At 36.3% G+C, this 25737-nt stretch overlaps 1 protein-coding gene and 1 long non-coding RNA gene across 3 annotated transcripts; one reads left to right on the forward strand and one right to left on the reverse strand.

The window, feature by feature from the left end:
* The first annotated feature begins 3575 nt into the window (after positions 1-3575).
* LOC129922003 (uncharacterized) lies at positions 3576-15677 on the forward strand. Its single transcript, XR_008773925.1, has 10 exons — positions 3576-3933; positions 4200-4347; positions 5594-5746; positions 6112-7312; positions 9103-9294; positions 9929-9994; positions 10625-10899; positions 11477-11586; positions 12783-12879; positions 15457-15677. It is a non-coding gene; the product is annotated as an uncharacterized LOC129922003 (long non-coding RNA).
* A 529-nt stretch (positions 15678-16206) lies between these two features.
* On the reverse strand, positions 16207-25226 carry LOC129922043 (uncharacterized). Of its 2 annotated transcripts, none has more exons than XR_008774026.1 (3): positions 24889-25226; positions 18626-18686; positions 16207-18098 (listed from the first exon to the last, which is right to left on the reverse strand). XR_008774026.1 is itself a non-coding variant. In XM_056006120.1 (3 exons), exon 1 carries the CDS (start codon positions 22026-22028, stop codon positions 19905-19907), a length of 2124 nt encoding a protein of 707 aa, XP_055862095.1. In that variant the 5' UTR covers positions 22029-23767; the 3' UTR covers positions 16207-18098; positions 18626-18686; positions 19625-19904. The 2 variants fall into 2 exon arrangements, 1 of the variants encoding a protein (XP_055862095.1); XM_056006120.1 differs by lacking the exon at positions 24889-25226 and adding an exon at positions 19625-23767.
* Between the last annotated feature and the right edge of the window lie 511 nt (positions 25227-25737).

Below are 25737 nucleotides of genomic sequence, written 5' to 3' on the forward strand. Positions count from 1 at the left end.
ACTTTTCCCCTGGAGAGCCAACAAACGTTGGTGTGATACAGGAGACATTAGTAGTCTGAATCCATTGCTTCACAAAGCTCTGAGGAAAGTCAGAATGCAAGCGGTCGAGAGTTGAGGAAGTTTACAACTTCAATCACTTGATCCAGAACAGACATCAAATATTTGAAGGCAAGAGCTTCTCTGTGGATCATGCAGTGAACAACTAATACATTTGGATTTTCTTGACGCCCAAGAGTGAAGAATCCCTTTCTATTTCCCTGCATGGAAGGACAGCCATCGGTGCAAACGCTGACACAGTTTGTCTCCACTGTACTTTGAATAGCAAAATGTTTTCGTTCACCACTTAAAAATCTTCGTCTTTGGTCGTAGTTGGTAAGTCTTTTCAAAATAAGAATTTGTTGACACATTTTTCATCCTTTATGAACTGAATAAAAGCTAACAACTGGGCTTTGCACTAATGTCAGTGGATTCATCCACTTGAAGGGACCTGATGTTTTCGAAGTATTCCTTCGGTTGCGCTTTTACAGATGGATGTTTTGTTTCCAAGTGTCTCTTCAATTTGCTTGGAACAAGCGCCTCATTCAACAGAGCTGAATTGCAGATCAGACAGAATGACAATGGAGAATCTTCAGGTCTTGAAGATATGAAACCATATCCGATGTAATCTTCTTTGTACCTTTGTTTGGTTCCATGCTTTTCATTGAACGCTTTCGCAGTTTCATTCTTACCAACGTATTTCTCCATGGATAACAATGACTAAGGCTTAGTAATAATTTGTTATTATTAGCATACACCTACAAAATTTACATGAAACACATAGCTTATTATAATCGTTACCAATTCAAGAACTGCTGAGCGTCTGCTAAGGCGGCCTACATTTGAGTCATTATAATAATATATGTATAGTGGACAACTCCATAACCTGAATAGCTAACACCCCTTTCCGTCATAATGTAGCGATCCACTACTATTACTGGTCGTTGCAAGTTGGGATGTCGTCGCAAGGTAAAATAAAAATTTAATAGTACGCAAACCTGTGTAACGCTGCACGTGTGGCATTCTGAAAACTCCTCGGCACACCTGCAAATCTTCGGCGGCACACAGTTTGAGAAACACTGCCCTCGACAATAATAAATATTGACTATTCAATCTGATTCTACATTTATGTCAAACAATATTATGAATATAGTAGTCTAGATATGCTAACTTAAATAGTTAGAATATAGATCTAGAATCTAGTCTAGATTAGTTATTAGTAGATCTAGATCTAATCTAGGTCTAACAATAAAATTGATTCGGAATACCTTGAACTCATCCTTTGTGATTGTGTAAGCACTTTCAGTAGAACAAGATTATAAGTGAAGAGATCTGGATAAGCACGCTGGACTGTCGTTCGGACTTATCGATGGTCAGGGGTTCAAACCCTGCCCGCTCCCATCCCCCGCCGTCCTGCGGGAGGTTTGGACTAGGAAGTAATTATCTTCAACTCTGAAGGAACATCCGAAATAAGTAAAACATTTTACAAAACATGTATTTTTTTTTTTTTTTTTTTTTTATTTAAAAAAAAAAACACAAGGAGGGCAGCAAATCATTTTCTTTATTATGCTGGCTTGCTTTCAAAGTGTAAGAATTAGTATTTGTTTCTGACTATATCTTTCTTTGCTCGACTTATCCATGGTAAGTGCCTAAAAGCTTGTGTTGACTGTGCATAGAAACCAGATTTTTACCAACAATATGTCTGCCGTGCCCTGATCACATGACTATGTCTACCAACCTAAAGGTACCTGGTGTGATGGGGAAGGTAAAGGTGGCTGGTTGTTGTGCTGGCAATCTCATTAACCATGGGCCACAGAAACAGATGACCTTTACATCCTCAGCCCCCTAGATTGTAAGGTCTGAAAGTGGAACTTTACTTTGATTTACTTTAGTGGGAAAAAAAAAGTTTCTTCTTCCCTTTTTTATTCATTAAACACTGTTTTCTTTTCACTCAAAGAACTTGTAGGACTACTTTTAGCCTAATCAATTTGATGGAGGCGTGGTGGCTGAGTGGTAAAGCTCTTGACTTTCATACTGGGGGTCCCGGCTATGAATCCTAGTGAAGACTGGGCACCTCTGAGTCCACCCAGCTCTAATGCCCAATCCATGGTTCAACAAATTTAAAGATCTTACATGGCAGTATGAATAAAATGACAGTCTATAAAGTCAACTAAAAAAAAGTGAAATTGTACAAGATATAAAATGGAAATATTAATTTGGAGCAAGTCACAACATTTTGAAATAGAAATGTACCAGCTACAACACGCTAGATGCAGTAGATACCAAATCACATTTTGAAATAGAAATGTACCAGCTACAACACACTAGATGCAGGGGATACCAAATCACATCAGTGTAACTGGCAACTCAGATGTAGACTTCTTGGACAACCAGGGAAGGCTAACACCAACCACCTAGCAGGCTGTGAGCTTCCATAAGCAAATTACATTTTGAAAAAGAAATTTACCAGCTACATCACTATAGAACACAGTGCTACATCATATGATTCAGCAGTCAATTCTACAGAAAATAGACAAAGTAAAAAAGTAAAACAAAAACTAAACTCCAAACAATAAAAACAACAACCTTCAAAGCAATGGAAGAGATCATTTTTTCCCTGGTTTCTCTGGACAAAATAAGAGAAATAATAATCCTTACTCAGTTTACTAAAATGGAAACCTAAGAGAGCTACCCACTCAAAACTTAAACCCACAAGTCTGGCACTCAAAACTAACTGAAAAGACCATTTCATACAAGAATCTCAAACAAAGAAACACCACTTATAAAATATAATTTATGAATCAGTTAAACAGTGCAATGACTCTCTTCCCTGGGACCTAAGCTCTCTTTTTGCTATGAGACAGTATTGAAAACATAACCAAAAAATCTTATCACAATCAGAAAGATCTCAAGAAAATGGTGAATATTTTTCTACAAATCTAATAAATCAATAACTAGTGGGTCAATTATACAGATGGATCATCTTAAGAATCCACCAGTAACAGAGGAGCTGTCTTGTTCAATAAATGGCTCAATTAAGAAAGATTAGAAAATTTAATTGCCACTGGCGATCTCTCAGATGCACTTTCTAATGAATAAACATTTCTTTCTAATGTTTAAAAAAATCTGATGCCTCCTCTATCAAAAAAGTCAGGACAGCTCTTATAAATCTCAACAATAATAGCAAGAAGAAAAATCTGACACTGCCAAAATGGAAGAATAACTAAGCAGTCTTAAATTCCATGGGAGGTGCAGTGGCTAAGTGGTAAAGCACTTGGCTACTGAACCAGGGTGCATGGTTTGAATCCTGCTGAAGACTGGGGTTTTTAATTTGGGGATCTTTGGGCACCTCTTGAATCCACCCAGCTCTAATGGGTACCTGAAATTAGTTAGGGAAAAGTAAAGGTGGTTGGACACATAACCATAGGCCACAGAAACAGATGACCTTTACATCATCTGCCCTATAGACCACAAGGTCTGAAAGTGGTACTTTACTTTTTCTTTTCTTAAATTCCACTATATCTGGAAGAGAAAAAAAAAAAAAAAGAGTAGTATAAACCAAAACCAAAACAGTTGTCACTCAAACATCAGGATTAAGGATGCATGTTACATTCTATCAGGACACAGTCAATGAATTATTTTTCACCTTTGAACAGGGCACAACATAATGAGGCAACACTTATTCTGGATGTTGAAACTAGTGAAAAGAACAAGTGGCCTTGTTTTATCATGAGGCCCATACAAAATACTGGCCCCCCAACAGCCTTTAGAATAAAGATTGTATGGAAAGCTGCCTGATCTGAAAAGAATGGAGTTCATCTTCGATAAATATATATATATATATATCTGAACCCTACAATTTATAATGAGAACACAGAGAAAAAAAAAACGCAAACAGTATGTAATATTTAAGTTAAACTTTTGTCACACGTCTCATATTTGTTTATATTGACTTTAATATTCACATTTATTCAAATAAAATAGCTGTATATTTTATACATTTATCCTTAAAATGTGGTGCACTATTGGCCACTAGTTCAAATGTTTGATGTGTTTAAGGCTATATAAGGTTATAACTATTCCTTTGGCTCACATTGAATTAAAATCATACATTGTAATAATTTGTGTGTCTACATCCTCTTATTGTTTATTTGTGTTTTCAGGTGGTGATTTTATTGTTTACCATGGAGTTGTCTACTTTTCAAATTTTACTGACCAAGTTTGTACAGTGACTGATCCATCTGCAGTTTCCGAACCAGTAACTGATATCTCAAAAAAATATTGCTATACTGATGGTGTCTGTCACCTCAGGTAATCTTTCTCTTTTTCTTTTAAATATGTAAAGAAAATTATATGTATGTATTTTTTTATTTAGAAATGGATACTTTTTGTCTAAGGTGGATACTGTTTGTCTAGGGTGGATACTGTTTGTCTAAGGTTGATGTGTTTGACCATGGTGGATAAAACAGAGCCTGATCTTTGCAGAAGTTGTAGAACATTTTTCCACCATAGAATCCATACATTGAAATGAAAATGTTCAGATTTTATCCATGATCAACTGTCTGAAGATTAGGAACTAGATATAGGTCTTGAAGTATAAAACTTAATGATCTATTTAAACAAATAAAAAGAACTCTACTGTTTAACCGCAAATCTTAATAAAATTTGGAAAGACCTTCACATAATCCTTGTTAATTTTTTATTACCTTTTCAATATGTTTAATTTGTTGATTTTTTTCTTGAAAAATGTGTAGTTTTGGGTACTGGATAGACAACACTTATACCCACATTCTCATTATAAAATAATTAGTTTCTACTTTTGGACATTATGACAAATAATATAATCTATTGGCTTTATGGAGGTATCAAAATGCTCTATAAAAAGGAACTTGATTCAAGAAACACAAGGAAGGGAAAAGAGAAATCTATTATACATAAGTAAGAAGTAATGGGATGCACAGTGGATATTAATTTTTAAAAAAGTATTACAAAAAGTAAAGTTTACCTTTCAGACCTTGCGATCCATGGAGCAAATGATGTCAAGGGAATGTTTCTATGGCCAGTGGTTAATGAGCAGGTCCTCATGTGTCCAGCACAATGACTAACCACCTTAATTTTCCCCACCTAAAGTCAGTTACCCATTAGAGTTGGGGGACTGAGGGGCACCCTAAAAATTCAAAATCCCAATCTTCATTGAGGTTCAAACCCTGGACCCCATTGTTTTCCTATGAGGTACACAAATCATTTAGCCGACAAAAAATCAAAATATTGATATAGAAGCGAAATGAAAAATGACTGAGCTTTTGCCCATTACTTGAAATGCTAATATCTAAGTATACTTCTTTATGTTGGCAGATGATCAACATGATTTGTTCATTGAAAGACACTTGAAGGTGTAAGTTGTAAAAGGTTTTGAAAGACTTGCCAAAGCAAGGCATTCTTGACAGGGATAAACATTGGGAGCAGCTCTAGCTGACTCAGCTCAGAGGATGACATCACAGATAATTGACATCTTTCTGTTAACAATGCATGGATTATCTTATCTTCTTCATTCTAGGGGAATTATGCATTGAGTGAAGACATCTTGCTGTAGAAGAGAAGAACAATTCAGATAGTTCACATGATTTACAATATGGCTTTGATTGTCTTATGTTAATGGCTGGTAAAGAACTGAAACATGTAGGCTGGAGATCACTTGATAGAAATCAAGGTAGGACTGCACTTTTGCACAGAGTAAAGTTGAAGCATGTAGTTACCAAGTGTAAAATAATATTCAAATTGCTATTAGCTAAACTAGTGAAACCTGTAATTTAACATACATTAACATTCTTTTCTTATTTGAAGTCTACTGTTAAATTTCAATTATAACATTAACCCTATCAAGTAATTTACAGGTCATGTTTCTGTCTATCAAGCTATTTACTTCTCATATTTCTATGTATTCTTCCATAAATTTCTATGAATGAATTCACCCTTGAGTGGTATATTTTTGTCTGTATTTGCAAATACATATTTGTGTTGCTTTTTGTATTTCTGACTTGCAACTTCTGAATTGAATCTCCTTTCTTTACACAGAAATCTCTGATCTACATTGTATGAGAAAATCATGAAGTGGTTGTTGTCATTGATCCAGAAACTAAGTTGCAATCTGTCTTGATAAATATATCATACAGATTTGATGGTGGCCTATTCAACCCGAGGCGGCTTAAAGCAAAAACAAAAACAAATGCAGCAGTAATCAGAGACTTGCTATTTGCTGACCACTGTGCCCTAAATGCCTGCTCTGAAAACAATCTGCAGATCATCGTCAGTGACTTCTCAAGAGCATGCTCAGACTTTGGCCTTACCATCAATACGAACAAGACTGAAGTCTTATATCTACCTGCTCCTGGGAAAGCCTACTCGGATCCAAGCATTACTATAAATGGACAGGATATGAATGCAGTGGACAAATTCACATATATTGGCAGCACACTCTCCAGAAATGGAAAAATCGATAGTGAAATCGACCTGCGTATCGCCAAGGCCAGTGCATCCTACGGCAGACTGTCTACAAATGTCTGGAACAGACGTGGTATCACCACAAACACCAAGCTAGGGGTCTATAGAGCCGTCATCCTCCCTACATTGCTATATGCCTCAGAAACATGGACAGTGTACAGTAAACATGCAAAGAAACTAAACCACTTCCACATGACATGTCTGAGAAAAATACTAAATGTCAAATAGCAAGACAAAATACCAGATACAGAAGTCCTTCGAAGAGCGTGTCTGCAAAGCATCCACACAATCCTGATGCAGTCCCAGCTGCGATGGGCAGGTCACATCTACAGAATGGAAGACCACCGCATCCCTAAACGACTCCTGTATGGCCAACTAAGCGAAGGAAAGCGCTCGCAAGGTGGTCAAAGAAAGCGCTTCAGGGACACCCTCAAAGCTTCTCTGAAGGCGTTCAGCATAGACCCAGGCACCTGGGAGACAGAGGCACATGACAGAGCATCATGGCATCGCGCTGCGAAAACTGGCGCACAGGTTGCTGGGGAAAAAAGAACAACGCTGGCAGAAGAAAAATGCCAGAAAAGAAAAGCAAGGCCCACGACACTAGCTCCAGCTGGAATAACCTGCCCAGTGTGCGGCCGAACATTCCGGGCTCACATAGGTCTCACCAGCCACATGAGGAGGCATAAAACCCCAGTGCAAAGCCCTCAGCCCCCTGGATGACAAAGTGGTCATCATCGAACCACGATGGACGAACTATAAGTTGCAATCTGTCTTGGTAAGCAGTATTGAAGTTAGGGTGATAGTTTTCTTGGTCACAATAATTTAATTTGAAAATTAAAGTAATTTTTTTTGCTTTAGTAGACAGATTTATAATCGTTAAACATTGTTTTAAATGTCTAAAAGATTAATTAAAACTTGTAAAACTGTTGTGAAATTATTTTCACTGTTATCAGTATTTTTTATTCCTAGATTTATCACTGCTTTTAGTTTCCTATATAATCGTTGTGTTACTATTCAAATGTTGTGTAAACATAATTCTTATTACTATTATGCTTTACAAAAAAAGTGAATTATGTTCTTAAAGGCTCACTAAATAGTTTTATTCAACACTTCATACAGTTGGAGAATTTAGGGGAACACTTAGCTTATTTTTTTAGGATGGATTATTTCCTTTTATTTAAATTAACACTATAAAACTAATAAACCATATTCATATTTAATACTTATTTTCAAATATATATCTAGACCTTCATAAAATGCATACAAAAACATGTGAAAAAATTAGGTTGATTAACTTTGATGAAATTGTATACTTGATGATCATATTTTTGTCAATATCAGGAATGATATTGGTCAAATGAATTGTAAAATGTGTTGTGGACTCAAGCCTGTTTTTAGACTTTGACTTTGTTACAACATAATCAGAAAATCCTGCTGCACTTAAATAGACTGTAGGAAACTGAAGTAATGATAGCTTGTATAACTTGTTTGAAATGTTATGGATTCAGAAAAAACTTGACCAGAGATCCAGAGATCATTTAATGGATGATCTGTCAGAAACTAGATCAGTTCAAAGTCCATTGTGATGTTGTAAGGAAAGAATTTCCCTTATGGAGAAGGACTAATAAAATCAAATTGTTTTGTTTTCTGTTTTACTTAATAATTAATTCATGTACTAGTTAATTATTCCAGTAGTTTGTGGAACACCTAGTCAGGCTTTCTGTGGGAAAACAGTTTGGGAAACATTGACATACTATATGAAGCAGATAGTGACTCAAATTATCATATTGACAGCATTTTAACTTTATTTCTGTACAGTTGTAATAGAGTTTTAGAAAAGAACTTTGATACATGGCTCTAGCTTTAGCCATGCATTAATGAGTTTAAGTAGTTTTTTATTTTAGTTGTAGGCAGGGAGTTGATGTTTCAATATACATGATCATTTATTATGGTCCGGCACTTACGCTGGGTAGGGCATGTATCCCGTATGGAAGATGAACGTATGCCAAAGGCAGTCTTTTTTGGTAAGCTAAAAGGTGGTTGACGTAACAGAAGTGCCCCACAGAAACATTTCAAAGACCAACTTAGGCATCAGCTTTCCTTGGCTGACATAGAAGAGAGCACCTGGTTGCAGGTGGCCTCAGAAGGATACAGTTGGAGGTCACTCACGAAGGCCGCAGGATGCACATTTGAGACCAAAAAAAAATCCGCTGCCGAGGACAAATGCAGACGGCGAAAAGAAAATCTGAATTAACCACCTACGAACAATGGTTATGCTTGCCCTGGATGTGGCAAACTATGTAGGTCACTGCTGGGGCTGCGCAGCCATGGGAAATACTGCACTCCTCACTAATCTTTAGACTCCAAGACAAGCCTTATACAGGATCATTGTTAAGCTCACTATCAGTTCATTATTTAGAATTTTCTTTAAAAAAAAGCATTAAAAAAAGTTCCCCTTTCAGACCTTATTGTCTATAATAATATAATATTAATAATACATGCTTTGTCCAATACAAGAAAAAATAAATATTAATTGTTTTTTATATTTTCTTTATTTACTGTCAGATGTTTAGTCACTTTGGGAGCAGTGATCTTGAGATTTCGATGCTAGATACTCTCAGATTTGAAAGCCGGTATCTAGGATATTTTCTTAGCTCCTCTAGATCAAGATGGCAAAGAACTTTATAAGGATAGGTCTCCCATCCATCACACAACATTCAAGCACCAATGGGTTTCTTTCAAGGAGTTGAAGATAAGGTTTGAATCAGATTTATCTTTTTACTACCTCTGGCATTTTTTTTATTCGTCTCATGCTAAAAAGTGATATTTTTTTTTGCAAATTAGAGGACAGAAGGTAATATCAACACTGGCACTGGTGTAGATGAGAGTAGCTGGCAACTGATGCTTTCTGAAAGAGACAATTAAGCTCTCAAGAAGGCAGTGGAACACACTTTTAAGGCCAAAATAAAACCTGTTTTGAAAGACAGGTGAAAATTCAAAAGAAAACAATTGGATCCTTGAAGGACAACAGCTTTGTCTGCATCAGATGATGAAAAATATGCATGGAGAAAGAGGGTTTGCATAATATTGATGTGTAAAAACAAAAGTCACAGATGACAATCTCAGCTCTGCATGGCCTATACAAATGTCTTCCACACATTAGGCTGATTGTTGACAAAGGGCAAAAGATTAGCAGCAAAATCTCAAGTGTGATAATTGAAAAATAGAGTTAGACTTGACTCAAAACATTTTGAAAGGACTTGTAATGACAATATCAATGCAATTTCTGATTAAAACAGAAGGAAAGGCTGGATGAAGACTTTTATGTAAATTTCATTGACTTTCTAGAATTTGAGTTCAATCTATTTAACTGTGTTTATTTTGTGCATAGGTAGTTCCCCTTAACGAAGCTGAGATGAGGCAGTTAAAGCAAAAGGACTGCAATGTTTGTTTCTAGGTAATGTTTTATAGACATAACATTTACCATCCTTTTTATTTATGAAAGTAAAAAATGTTTTTTTCTTTTCTGGAGAGGGGAGGGGGGGGGGGGTTTGTGTAAACTGTTTGTGGTAAAAAAAAAAAAAATAAAGTTGCCCTTTCCGATCTTGTAGTCTATAGGTCAGATGATGTAAAGGTTATCTGATTCTGTGGCCTACGGCTAACGAGGGTGTCATGTGGCCAACAAAATGACAAACCACTTTACTTTTTCCCTAACTAATGTCAGGTACCCAATAGAGCTGGGTCTTTACCAGGATTTGAGCCATGGACCCTGGTTCAGAAGCTAAGCGCCTTACTACTCAGCCACCGCACCTCCCTGTTTGTGGTAATCAGGGTTTGAGTTTTGAGTTTAGGCACATGGGCACAATTTAGGCCATGTCGTTCCCAGGCTATTTTATCTTGATAGGCTCTAAATATAAGTGTCAAATATTTTTACATGTGTATAAGATGCATCTCCAGATAAAGGTGCTACAACTGACCAAATTAAAAAAAAATTCATATGTAAAGATAAACTAAATCATGAATAGTGATGTGCCTTTAGAACTGTTTCATGGGAGAAAAACATCTAAAATCATTTTTTTTTCTGCAGGACCAGACACAAGAGAATTCCACAACATATGTATCAGAAGATCAAAATCAGAAACTGAAATCTGCCCATTTGGAGTGTCACCAGAGAATGCTGACCATCTCCTCCAAAACTGCTCTCTTTACCAAGAGGCTGTACATGACACTGGCCCCAAAACACCCCAATAGAAAGAAAACTATATGGAGAGTTCCCTGATTTGGAAACCACTAAGAAAATAATCTCATATACTGGTCCAGTCATCTGAATGCTCCAATAAAAAAATAAGAAGAAAGAAGATTGTATGTACCATTTTTGTTTGTTTGAGGATGGGGAGAAAAGTGTTCTTAGAATTCAAACACCAAAAGTATGTGTCTTTATGAATTCAATGTAATTGATACTAGGCTTTTTGGGCTGAAAATAAATTGCAGGAAATTTTATTGGAAGTGCAGAAAAAAAAAATAGTTTTTAGCCAAAATAAACAATGTATAGCCTGAGAACAAATCAGGTGGAAGAACCAAGGGTAATGCTAGTATACTATAGAAGTAGAATCTTTTTTTATGCTTGCAACTTCATTGATGCATAAGTGTCACAAACTGCTTGTTAATGTGATATGAAACATAATTTTTTTTTTTTGGTACACATATAATCACTCTAAAAAAATTTATTTCTAAGATAGATAACTGTCTCTAGTAACCTGCTAGTGGACCATGATGAACCTTTTTCTATCTTGCTTTGTATGATATAAACTTTCCTAGTTTTGACTTTAAATTGTCATTCTAGTCGTGTCAGTTATGCTTATAGGCTGTTAGACAAAAATAGTGAAAACAAGAGTACATAACATTTTCTAAAGAAATTTTTAATATTTTGCATTTTTAGGGAAGCAACATGGCTATCAAAAAGCAGAGACGATACAAACCTCATTAGATGGAGAGTTTTATTTTGTTGCTAAAGTCCTTGGTTTTGAGCCAGCAGAGAAACATAGAAAGGTAATTTGTCAACATTTCAGATTTATCACTAAGAGAAAAGCAGAAAAGCTTTGATGGGCAGCATCTCTGTTGACCCAATGATCCATCAAACTTATGGAACAAGTGATGGTGAAGATGTTCATTACAGTGCTTATGTCTGGCAACACTGAATGACTTACATTTTTAGTTCATGCTTTTCAAAATGTGGTGATGAAAGCTGAATTGAAGCCTTCATCTCTGGCCAGTAGTCATGCTGTTTATTATTGCTGGTATTATTATTGCTTTTGATTAGCATAACTTCCATGCTCCTATAGCAAGCACAGTGCATTCTGGGTCAATAACTTTTGTTGACATATTGGGGGTGGGGGGGATATCGGTGAGTCCTTCCTTTAGGCTCTCAGCAAGCACAATGTGGAATCAAATCAAAAATACCTAGTCTACAATGTGATTTCAATTGAAGCTCTCCTCACATACATAATCAAGCAGTTTATAGCTTAGCATTTATAAATTGTATAATGTGTTATGTTTATATGTGTGATTTTTTTTTATGATTTAAAGAAAGAAACTTAAGGATTTTAATTTTTATTCTTTTTGAAATATGTAAGGAATGTTAGTATATTGTTGGCAACATTGTTGGTGTAAAAATGTATTTTCACTTGGTAGCCAAGAATGCTTATAACTGATATATAATTAATAATAATAATTAACAATAATTTAATACACAAAATGTCCAAAGACACACAATTGTATTAAAAATGTCTGATATTTATGTTGCCAACAATTGCTTTATTGTTTCAATGTTATAGACATTGGAACCTCAGCATTAGGGTCAAATGGTCAGTGCCCCACCAATATTTTTTTTAGATTTATCAATTGGCTATGAACTAAACTGCATTAATTGGAAGCATTAGCTTTCTAAAAAGTAAAATAAAGTCTATTGGCAGATGATGAAAAGGTCTGTTTCTGTGGCCCATGGTTAACAAGGTTGTCATGTTGCCAGCACAATGACCAACTGGCTTTTCTTTTTCTCTAACTTATATTAGCTACCCATTAGAGCTGGGTGGACTCCGAGGTATGCTAAAGATCCCGAAATTAAAATATTTGTCTTCAGAACATTAAATGTTTAGTTTTTAGTTACTACAACTTTTCATTTGTTATAACTTTTTTTTATTGAATATTAACATTTCTGAATTATTACATGACACATCATTTTGCAGGGCCGTACACATATATGTAAAATACATGCTAGATCTATGAGTGTAGAGAAAGATATTCATTATGAGCTGCTGGCTAGATTATGCCCAAACAGTACAGGTATGTATTCACATTATTATGTTTATTTTTATGGGGTAATTAACAATGTTAAAAGAAGTGGGATGTGTAGCTGTTTTGGATAAAATCTCTTGGCTCCCTATCAATGGGGCTTGAGCTCAAATCTTACTCGAGCTGAGTTGTGTTTGCTGAGCCTCTAAATGCAGTACAGAAACCTTTTTACTCCAAGTTTCCACTAAAAGAGATAAGACCATGAGCATGTTATAAACATGAAAGATGCGCTCTATAAAGAAATAATTAGAAAAATAAAGGAATACTTTGTAGTGAATGGAAAGAGCAAGGATATTTATTTGGTAAAAAATTAAATGACTCCAGATTAATACATTAAAATCCTAAATAAGAACCCTTAAAATGCAAAGTAGCGAAACTATATTGAAAAATCATAACCAGCCACTACATAAAACATTCACTAACCCTAACCATATGACTATCAATGATTACAAAACATTTATGGCTGCCTTTTAGCCTTTTAAGCCAACAATCAGTTGCCTGCAACTTACTTAGAACATAAGACTCCATAAAGCTATTAGAGCTATTGAAACTATTTTACCAAGCTGGGTTCAAAGAAGTACTCAAATTTAGTGTTGAGATATTACAGTGGGACTTTCCTAATCCTATTTGATGTTGAGATGAGACTTTGCTAGTCATATTTGGTGTTGAGACATTACATTGAGATTTTCCTAGTCATACTTTGATGTTTAGACTTGACTACTTTCTCTTTCTTCCATTCAAGTTTATACTTTCACTCTGCAATCTAATACTTGATACTCTTTCTATTATTGACAAATTCATGTATGAATACAAGCTATTTGATAGCAATTACTTCATTTTAATGTACATTAGCTTTAAAAACTGTGTATTCATCATAATGTAGTTACCACAATGATAGTTATTGTTTACAAATTTAATTCTCTCACAAACTATGTTCTTTCCTCTCAACAAACACTCTTAATGTTAATCTTCTCATCTACTCTTGATAATGGTATACAGTAGTAAACCTAGATTTCCTTTTGAATCAACTTACATTAAAAGAGAAATTCTTCTTCTTCTTCTTCGTTCTCATTGTTATGTTGGAGTGTTGATATGACTAGACCAATACATGAGATGAACTGCGCAGTGGTTTCCAAATCAGGGAGCTCTCCATATAGTTTTCTTTCTATTGGGGTGATTTGGGGCCAATGTCTTATGCGGGCCTCTTGGTAAAGTTTTGGAGGACGTGGTCTGCATTCTCTGGTGATACTCCACATGGGCAGATTTCACTGGTTCCAATTTTGAGCTTGCGGTACATGTGTTGTCGCATTCTGTTGTGTCCGGTCCTGATTCAAAAGATTAGACGTTGGTCTTGTCAGGATAGCTTATAGTAAGCGTCATCTTTCTTGTGATTTGGATGAGAGCTCGTCCATTTCTCATTTATTTTTTTTACAATTAATTTCTTCATTTCTTCTAGATAGAGTGCAGAGTTTATTTGTGAGTTGGTTCTCCCACTCTTGGCAAGTGTGTCAGCCTTCTCATTTCCTTCTAGTTGTATATGAGCTGGTATCCATTGATTACGTTTTTTTTTTTCTGTTGTTGTTGAGCTTTGTAAGTGCTGTTCTGAGGTGTTTAATATAAGAGGAATCAGAGTTTTGCAAGCTTCTGAGGTTTTTTTTCGCATCGGTTAGAAAGACAATCTGACTTTTTGGGGAACATGGATGATTTGCTAGCATGGTAGCAGCTAGTGCTAGTGCTTCCCTTTCTGCTCTGTGACTGTCAGAGAGCTCTCCAGTTGCAATGGATTTTTCCAGTTTTCCTCCATTTGATAAGTATTCCAGCTCTTCCATTTGTGGTGGCTTTATGGGATGAGCCATCTGTGTAAAATCTGATCCACTGATTGCTAGGGTAATTGGTATGTAGAAAACAGTTCACTATTTCCTTGAGCTCTGTTGGTCTGTAATCAGATTTTCTTTTTATGTTTTCAATATGGTACCTTATAGTAGGAAGAGGGCTTTCGTCCCAGGGTGGAGATTCATTATAGTTTATCAAGGATTCCAGAGTAATTTTTTCAAGTTGGTGTTTCTTTTTTAGGTTTAGAGATTCCTGTATGAAATTGGTCCTTTTGAGACGTTTTTTTGTGCCAGTTTTAAGGATTTTTGTTCTGAGTGGGTGCCTCTCCAAGGTTTCCATTGTAGTGAATTGGGAAAGGATTTTTACTTCTCTTCTTTCAGCCAGAGATCAGGGCAGCGGTTTCCTCCATAGCTCTTATGGGTGTTGTTTTGATTGCTCCTGTCATTATCCTTAGACCAATATTTTGAACCTTGTCTATTTTTCTTAGGTTGGTTTGGGCTGTTGAGCCCCCCCCCCCATGCCGTGGTTATAAGAGAAATAAATCTGAATAGTATTTATTTAGAATCTTGTCATACTGATTATTTTGATAGCAACTCCATAGTGTCTGTGTTTTTATGCTTTTTTTTTTCTAAGTTTTGAATTAATCATTTGTTTGTTAATGCATTGGTTAAAAAACAAAAGAGGACTATTGTTGTTTTTTTTTATTTTTACTTTTTTATTTGCTTTTATCAACAGGAGCGGAAATTCGTAGTGTTGGCACAGAAGCTGGAATGTTTGCTATCAGGGCTCATAGGAAGATGGCTACAGAGAAATATTTTCTGGAAGCAGTAAATAAAGTCATCAAAGCCTACGCCAAATCTAGTGCAACTCCTTGCTACATGACTGACAATGAAATCAATAGTAGCTTGATAGAAATGGCTACTAGATAATCAGTACAGAACTTGTGTTTACTCACTGATCTGATTTTAAACTTAATTGAATCATTGTTTGTATTCATGATTTTTTATTTCAACTTATTAAATCATGGTATTTTTCTTATTAAATATGTTGTCAGTGTGGTTTTTGTCAGTAATTAGTTAAATCTGGATGTTCCTTTGCTACACTCTGGCAGAACCTGCGAAGCCGCTAACCCCAAACTGTATCGGCACTGCTGTTCCTTTGGATACATCAGCTGCATGGAGAGGGAGGAACTGATGTGTGGGCAACATCATTCCAACCACAGCTAATGCCCAGGCATTCATCTCACCGAGATGATCCATAGAATGATGCCTGAGAGTCCAACCAAATCTATTGGGCACCAGACAGTGGTTGGGGAAAGTAATGCTGGTTGGTCATTGTGGTACTTTACCTTCTTACAGGGTCATTATCTGTAGATAAAAGTTGCATTGTATAATACGATTTTTACAATAGAGTTGGGTGGCTAATATGATTAAACACAATTAAACTTCAACTATAATTCACAAAAGTGGACTAAACAAGAAGATGGAACATATTAAAACTCTTTTATTGTCTCCCCTACTTACTATTATTTTCTCTAACATTGAACTGGTACTCTTATGTTCAACATTCTAGGCCATTTAGAGTAGGGTCATAAATACAACTGACTGATGTTTCACAAAACCAATGTTTATGTAAGCATCCAATGTATACATCTCATGGCAGTGACACATACATTATATAACAAATAGCAGTATTAACCTGGATTTTAATAGCCAAGATGTAGGTTTTGTTTCATTTAATTTTTTTATTTGAAAAATATTTTATTACAATATAATTATTCTACAATGCTGTCAGAAAGCAAACATCCCAGTCTACAACATAGTGCCCCCCCACCCCTGGGTCAAAACAATTAGGCTTCAAGGAAGTAAGAAAACAAGACTTCATTAGGAATGGAAAAGCATTGCTCAATTCTTGGTTGGGAAGAGAGTCTTTATGACCATGTCAACATTCTGTTTCACAAATGGAATGGGGATTGTTGAGTGTGGTAAAGAGCAGGAAGATGGCAGGAGTTCTTGGTGTGCTTAGCAGTCTGCCAATCTCTAGCCCCTGTGTCTGGAGCTTCTAAAGCATTGGAAATAGTAGTGTGATACAGACACCAAGTAGGATCTCTTCCAGACAGAACAATCATTTCAGTCAGGCTGGTGAGAGGAAGCTTTTGTTATTTTTTGCTGGCCTATTGTTTCACAAGCCTTCAGTTCAACTCTTCAGACAGTTTGGAAAAAAAGCTTCAATGAACTCAAAAACCTTAGACCATGTAAAATTTTATAAAAAGAAGAATTCCATCAAATCAAATCATAGCTATGTATACAAATTCAGCTTGTAAGTAAAATTAAAACTAAACAAAAATGTAACATAAAAAATTAATAAAGTACAAATTTAAGGAAACCTCTCTGGTTTTACACAAATACTTTTAAAAAAATCATAATAGAAACTAATGACTTATACATGTGACCAACACAAATCATCTCACAAAAAATTACATTATTAATTCAATAGATTGTGCACACACAAAATGAAGAAGCAATAAAGTATAGCTCGGGAAGAATAAATTAAAATGCATTTTAGTATCCAATACTTTACAGTTTATATTTTTAATAATAACAAAAAGCTTTACGCAGTTTATAGTTTGTATGATTGTGAAATAGATTAATGTATGAACTTGGTTGTATATAAACTTTGTACATTGTCAATATCTATATGTTACAACATCTAATCACAGAAAAAATATACCAAGACCACATCATAGCATCATTATCAGAAAGACAACTACAGTGGTATTTAACATTGAAATCATGTAAAAATTAAAAAAAAGAAAATTCCAACCTTAACAGCTAATAATCAACCTTTGCATAATATACACACTATCCATATGGATATTTACAACAACAAAAACAATCAAAGCTAGCTTTCCCAGTTCAGTGATAGGATTCCAAAGTTGAGTAAATTACTATTTTAATATATAGAGAGGAGATTTTTTTTTTAAATTTTGCTACAAAATTTCAAACATCTTTTTTACTAACATAAAATATAAATTTTTAATGGTACAAAATAATAGACTGGTACAAAATAAAATAAAGTGAAAACAGAAACATTTTCCTAAAAGAGAAATATGATAATTAATGAAATGGTGGATACTTGAACATTCATCTGTCTAGTGGATACTTGCACATTCAACTGTCTGGTGGATACTTGAACATTCATCTGTCTAGTGGATACTTGAACATTCAACTGTCTGGTGGATACTTGAACATTCATCTATCTGGTGTATACTTGAACATTCATCTGTCTGGTGGATACTTGAACATTCATCAGTCAGGTGGATACTTGAACATTCAACTGTGTTATTGCTTTAAAAGTTAATAAATGAAACTTTTGCGCTGAAAAATAATGATACAAATATGTAATTAGTTACTAGCTATTTGAATTGTATATAATTATTAAATACATCTTGACACTATCATAATGATAACCATTCAATATGCCCATTTCTTCCCAGATTCAACAAATTAGAATCTTTCAAAGATAACAGAAAAAAAAGAAAAGTTTTTACAGAAAACTGATCAGATACTTAAGATTAAAAAAAGGACTCCTTATGACAAGGCAATTATTAGTTGTTGAATATAAACTTAGCAAGTTGCAAAATAGCATAAAATCTGTTTTTATAGTTTTTTAGATCTAAACATGACAGTCAGATGGTCATACTACCACACAAAACTAATAGCAGCTCTTCCATTTTTGTAAGCCAGTAATAATAAGGCTTGTCTTAAGAGTCCGAAGATTAGCGAGGAATGCAGTATTTCCCGTGGCTACACAGCCCCAGCTGTGTCCTACATATTTTGCCACATCCAGGGCAAGATAGTAAAATATGTCTATAAACAACTTATATAAATGTTTATTCACAAACCTTCTATTTACTCAACTCTCCTTGGCAACTTTGACTTTGTTAGGTCAACATATGAAGGGGCCTTAAAAAAAAAACAATTTACAACTCATGTTAAAATGTCATTGCATAATTTTATACAAACACTTATATTAGAGCTATTGTTAACTTTACAAATATATTATAGTTACTGTTGATGTGTGTTTTATATAGGTTGCACCAATCGGTGTTTGGGAGTAACATCCTTTGTAACTGTTGTTGTCAACCAATATGGCGTTAGATTAAACAGCTGATTTCATGTCTTATAAGTTATATCCAGAGTCTTGTTATTATTCGTTCATAATAATCAACATGGTGGCAGCGGTAACAAGAACTATATTTAGATTTATATCAGTGATATAAATCTAGTTAAATTTTAAAAAAAAAATAGATCTAAAGTGTAGATCTAGAATCTAGTAGATTCCAGAGTCTCAGTCTAGAATATTATTAAATATATATAGAGAGGCTCGGGGTTATTCAGTTACGGTAGATATACTATAGTGAAGTTTTCGTGGAAGATGGCAGAAGGTCTACTTAAACCACCAACAGAGTTAAATGTGACTGAAGGTAATGTCAGTGAAAACTTTCGCCAATGGAGAAGACAAGTGGAACTGTTACTGTTAGCAATAGAAGCTGAAGAAAAACCTAAAATCAGACAAAAAGCAATAATATTACATTGTGCTGGACCTCAGGCCCAAGAGATTTGTGAGCAGTTGCAGCATGATGAGAATGAAGACGTAAATGACCCGCAAATATTACTAAAGAAATTACACGACTATTACAACCCCAGAAAAATGAAGTTCTGGAAAGTTTTAGATTTTGGAACATAGAAAAGGTGTCATCTTGTGATGTGTTCATTACACAGCTTAGAGCTCAGGCTGAAAAATGTAATTTTAAAGAAAAGGATAGAATGATTAGAGACAAGATTATATTCGCCGTGGAGAAAAGATTGCAGGAGAGATTACTGAATCATGATGATCTTACCTTGAAGAAGTGCATAGAGATATGCCAAACATACGAGCAAACTGCAAAAGGATTGGTTGATTTGTTGATTTGTTGATTTGAGGCACATCGGCACAATTTAGGCCATGTCGTGCCTGCAGTCCCCCAAGGACCACTCTCTCTCTAAACAACAAGGGCCAGATTCTATACAGTAATATAATTAAAATTAAGGTCTATTCACAGTTAAAATAGTAAAGGTAGTAAAAATTTAAATATTTGGTAAAAATCTAATGTAAATAGTGCATGTTCACAAATTCAGAAATCAGATCTTCGTAGATAGCCCCACTTCCCGAATAAAGCCCAGTACCTTCCCAGGGTCGACATTATTAAATAGTGTTTTTAGATTAGTGGCTCTAAAATGTTTCGCCCTGACATCCTGGTATCTGGGGCAATCAACGAGGATATGTTCCACGGTGAGGCGAGAGTCACAGTACTCGCAAAGTGGGGGCTCCTCTCTCTTCAGTACAAAAGAGTGCGTGATGTAGGTGTGGCCAATCCTAAGTCTGGACATGGTTGTGCTACCACGCCTTGTCAGACCCTTAGATGTGGGCCGCCACCTGACATCCGCCACAATCTGCCTGAGTTTACTGTGAGTCTCAGCCTCCCATCGGTTCTGCCACTCTCGATAGGTGGCAGAGGCAATACTTTGTCTCAGGTCCGAGTAGGGGATTTGGGTTCCTGACACCGCATGATTTAGGGCTCTCTTTGCTTCTCTGTCTGCGGCTTCGTTTCCCTCAATGCCAACATGGGAGGGGACCCAGATGAAGGTGACATCCCTACGGTCGGCTGTTATTAGGTCCAACAGCTTCAGGCTCTTATGTACCAATGGGATGTCAGTCTTCATCCGCCCCAAAGCTTGCAATGTAGATTTGGAGTCGGAGCAGATTATAAATTTCCTCCTTTCTGATGCTTTTACGGCCATAAGTGCAAGCAATATTGCGTGCAATTCGGCCGTAAAGATGGAGCAGCCATCGGGGAGTCTACGGGAGATTGTTTTGTTCCGAAAGGAGCAGGCACACGCGACCTTTCCCTCCATTTTGGATCCGTCTGTGTAGATGGTGCCACAATCTCCGTAGCTCTCCTGCAGTTCCCTAAAGTGGACTTGTAGTATGCTTGGGTCTGTATTTTCTTTTTTGAAATTAAGGAGGGATAAATTTAATTTGGGTTTATTCATTAGCCAAGGAGGATTCTGAGGGGTTTCTATTTTAGAGATTTGGTCAATGGGTGGGGTTAAATTTTGGATGGGTTCTCTCATTCGAAGGCCCAACGGCTGTATGACGTTAGGCCTTCGATTGTATAATTCTACCTCTGTGGGGTTAAATATGGAGTCAAAAGCAGGGTTCGTGGGGTTGGATTTTAGCTTGACTATATACTGCATTGCAAGCTTTTTCATTCTTATATCCATGGGGAGTTCTCCAGCCTCCACATGGAGACTTGGGATAGGTGATGTACGAAACGCGCCGAGGCAGAGACGCAGGGCAGCATTTTGTATTGGTTCCAGTATTTTTAGGTACGACTTCCTTGCTGCTCCATATATTATGGATCCGTAGTCTAGCTTGGATCGAATTAGACTCCGATAGAGCAGCAGCAAGGTATCTCTGTCAGCTCCCCAGTCCGTATGGCTGAGTACTCTTAGTATGTTTAATGACTTTTGGCATTTCTTCTTAAGTTCCTTAATGTGGGGGAGAAAATTAAATTTGGAATCTAAGGTGAGGCCTAAAAATTTTGTAGTTTTCACGACAGGGATCTTCTTTTTGTGTATAAATAGTTCAGGGTCTGGGTGGAGTCCCCTTAGATTACAAAAATGCATACTAACTGTTTTGGAGTCTGAGAATTTGAAACCATTATAGTTTGCCCAACCCTGAATTTTGTTTAAACATAACTGTAATTTCCTTTCTAAGGTGTTCATGTTTTTCCCATAAGTAAGAATGACAAAGTCATCAACATACAAAGAGCACTCTATGCCAGGGGACAGCGCATTTATGATGCTATTTATTTTAATGTTGAACAGGGTGACTGACAGAATGCTGCCCTGGGGTACACCCATTTCCTGGTCATGAGTGTCAGAAGCGGAGTTGCCCACTCGAACCTGAAATTTTCGATCTTTCAGGAATTCCTCCACAAAACGGGGGAGGTGTCCCTTAAGCCCCATAAGCGCCAGGTCACGTAGAATGCCATGTTTCCAGGTTGTGTCATAGGCCTTTTCTATATCGAAGAATACAGCTACTAGATGTTCTCTTCTGAGTAATGCATTTCTAATATAAGCTTCCAGCCTTACCAGGTGGTCAGTTGTTGTCCGCCCCTGCCGGAATCCGCACTGGTAGTTTGAGATCACTTTATTCCTTTCCAGGTACCAGACCAGCCTACTGTTAATCATTCTTTCCATGGTTTTGCAGATGCAGCTTGTTAGTGCTATTGGTCGATAGTTAGCTGGGTCAGAGCCGTCTCTTCCCGGTTTAGGTATCGGTATAACTGTGGCTTTCCTCCAGCTGTTTGGGAAAGCGCCTGTTTGCCACACACAGTTATAGACCCCTAGCAGGACTGCCAATGAGGGTTCGGGAAGGTGCTTGAGGAACTGGTAATGGATTTCGTCTTCTCCAGGCGCTGTGTTATGTGACTTGTCCAGCGATTCCCTCAGTTCCTCAAGCGAGAACGGTTTGTTGTAGTCTTCATTGTTCTCTGACCTGAAATCAATGGGGTGTCTTTCCTCCCTGGTTTTGACTTTTTGGAACTCTGGCGTGTAGTGTGCAGTGGATGATTTTTCTGCTATTGAGGATGCAAGGCAGTCAGCTATTTCTCTGGGGGACGTGACAGTTCGTCCTTGGTTTTTCAAATGCCCTATTGCATTTGATTCTTTCCCTTTGATTCGCCTTACTGCCTTCCAAACCGCTCTAGCAGAAGTTTTGGCATCCAGACTGCCGACAAAACTTCTCCAGGAATTCCTTTTGGCTGACCGTATGGTTTGTCTAGCCTTTGCTCTAGCTATCCTGAATAGCTTTAGGTTTTCCTGGGAAGGATTCTTTATAAATGCAGCCAGTCGTTTTTTCCTATCAAAAGGATTGGCAAAGATAAATAAGGAAACTGTTGTGAAGATAGATAAGATAGAACAGAAGAAAAATGACAACAGAAACAACCTAATAGATTGCTGGTTTTGTGGAGGCAGACATGCAGTGAACAGAACAGCATGCCCAGCTTGGGGAAAAAATTGCAATAAATGCAAAGGCAAAAATCATTTTGCAGTTAAGTGTAAGACTAAGAATAAAATACATATGCATAATGCAATGGATGAATTTGACCAAGAGGAACAATTAAACTCAATTAATGTGTTAAACATAAATAGGGTCAGAATGACAGCACTATTCATGATAAATAGTCAACCAATAAGATTTCAACTGGACACAGGAGCAGATGTTAACATTATATATAAGAAATATGTTAAAAAGACACAAATTAAGAAGAGTGTTCAAACATTAACATTGTGGAATAATTCCAAATTAAAAACCGAGGGCACTGCTAACTTAATAATAACAAATCCTAAAAACAAAAAGAATTATTTGGTAACATTCACAGTTGTAGAGAACCACTATCAATGCTTATTAGGCCGTAAAACATGCCAAAGTTTAAGTCTGATCACATTAAATGAAGATAGATTCATATCACAAGTAAACACAATGGATTGTCATCTGGGAGATTTAGGTGAAACATCATTAACTATCAATGAGAACATAGCTCCGGTGGTATCACCTTGTCGTAATATACCATTTGCATTTCAAAAGAAAGTGGAAGCAGAAATAGAGACATTAGTAAAAAGGAAAATATTAATTCCTGTAAATGAACCTACAGATTGGGTCAGCCAGATGGCTGTGGTTCAAAAGCCAAATGGGGATTTAAGGATCTGCATTGAACCAAGACATCTAAACACTGCTTTAAAAAGAGAACATTTTAAGTTACCAACTTAGGAAGCTGTAATGCCACAGTTCCTAAATGCTAAAATATTTTCTAAATTGGACGTAAAGGAGGCTTACTGGCATGTACGTCTAGATGAAAAGTCTAGTCTACTAACAACCATGATCACACCATATGGGTGGTACAGATGGTCAAGACTTCCTTTTGGACTAAGTGTATGTGGAGAAATATTCCAGAAGAAGTTAACAGAAGCATTGTTAGGATTAGAAGGATGCAATAATGTGGCTGATGATATCGTGATTGTGGGATGTGGTCAGTCCAAAGAAGAAGCAGAAAAAGATCACTCTGACAAACTGAAGAGATTAAGAGAGAGATGCAAAGAGAAACGCATTAAATCAAATGAAACGAAAACAGTATAGAAACAAGACCAGATAAGTTTCATGGGACACTGCATTAGTGCACAAGGCATAAAGCCTGACACAAAGAAGATCAAAGCTATTCTGGAAATGAAGAAACCAGAAAATAGCCAGGAAGCAAGAAAATTATGTGGAATGGTGCAGTATTTGTCAAAATTTTTGAACAATCTAGCCGAAGTGTCTAAACCATTAAGAGAACTAACAAAGAAAGATTGCAATTTTAGATGGACTGAAAAATGTGAAGAGGCATTCAACAAGATAAAAACAATGATTACCAATACTCCAGTTTTATATTCTACAACCCTGACAAGAAACTGGAAATACAAGTGGACAGTAGTCAACATGGACTTGGAGCTGTACTAATGCAAGAAGGACAACCAATAGACTTTGCCGCTAGAGCATTGACACCAACTGAAAAACGGTGGGCTCAGATTGAAAAAGAACTACTTGCCGTGGTTTTTGGGCTAGAAAGATTTAATCAATATACATTTGGAAGACATGTCATAATAGTAAATGATCATAAGCCACTTGCAAACATCTTAAGGAAGCCTCTAAACCAGGCTCCAAGAAGATTACAAAACTTGATGTTAAGGAGCAATCGTTATGATTTCTCATTTCAGTGGGTAGAAGGAAACAGTTTACACATTGCTGACACATTATCACGACTGTGCAATCAAGAGGAGATGCAAGATGAAGTGTTTAACGTATGTGGACAAGTTGTGGATATACCGGATCCATTATTAGAAAGAATAAAACAAGAAACAGACTTAGATGACACATTAAATAAATTATCAAAGCAAATTATGAATGGATGGCCTCAAAGAAAACAAGATTTAGACAACATGATAAGACCATATTTTGATTTTGCTGATACTTTGGGACTTAGTAATGGAGTAATTTTGAAAGGAGAAAGGGTAGTCATACCTTTCAGTATGCGCCAAGAAATGAAGAAAAACCTGCACACAGCACACATTGCATATGATGGAATGATGAGGAGGGCCCGACAGATGATATTCTGGCCAGGCATGGCTGATGAAACAAAGCAGATGGCAGAGACATGAACTGCTTGTCAAGAAAGAAAACCTATGAACCAGAGAGAAACACTTATACAACATGATGAAGGAAATGTTCCATGGGAAAAAGTTGGAGCTGACCTGATGGAAGTGGATGGAAGACAGTATCTAATTACTGTTGATTATTACTCTAATTTTATTGAGTATGATTATCTTTCAACAACAACATCACAAGATGTGATTAGAAAATTAAAAAGACAATTTGCTCGCCTTGGTGCTCCAAAATTGTTAGTAACAGATGGCGGTCAACAATTTAGTTCAAATGAGTTTTTGAGATTCACAAGGCGATGGAACATCAATCACATCAGATCAGATCCTGGTTATCCGAGAACAAATGGGAAGACTGAAGCTGCTGTAAAGCTAATGAAGAATCTAATACTGAAAACTAAACATAATGGTGATGATCCTTATGAAGCTTTACTGGAACTCAGAAATACACCTCAGCAATGTATTGGATTTAGCCCAGCTGAAATGTGTCTCAAAAGAAGTCCTCGGACATTGATTCCCAGCACTTCAAAGTGTTTAAGTGAACATGTTGTAGCTGAGAAAAAAGAGAATTACAAACGACAAGTAAAAAGACAATATGATAAGCAAGCTCGGGATTTACCAAAACTCCATCTAGGGCAAACTATTTATTACCAAAACCCAGGTCAAACAGGATGATATCCTGGAATGATCAGGGAACATCCATCTCCAAGAT

This window comes from Biomphalaria glabrata, chromosome 12 (assembly GCF_947242115.1).
Source record: "Biomphalaria glabrata chromosome 12, xgBioGlab47.1, whole genome shotgun sequence".
In the NCBI taxonomy this organism is placed as follows: Eukaryota; Metazoa; Mollusca; class Gastropoda; family Planorbidae; genus Biomphalaria; species Biomphalaria glabrata.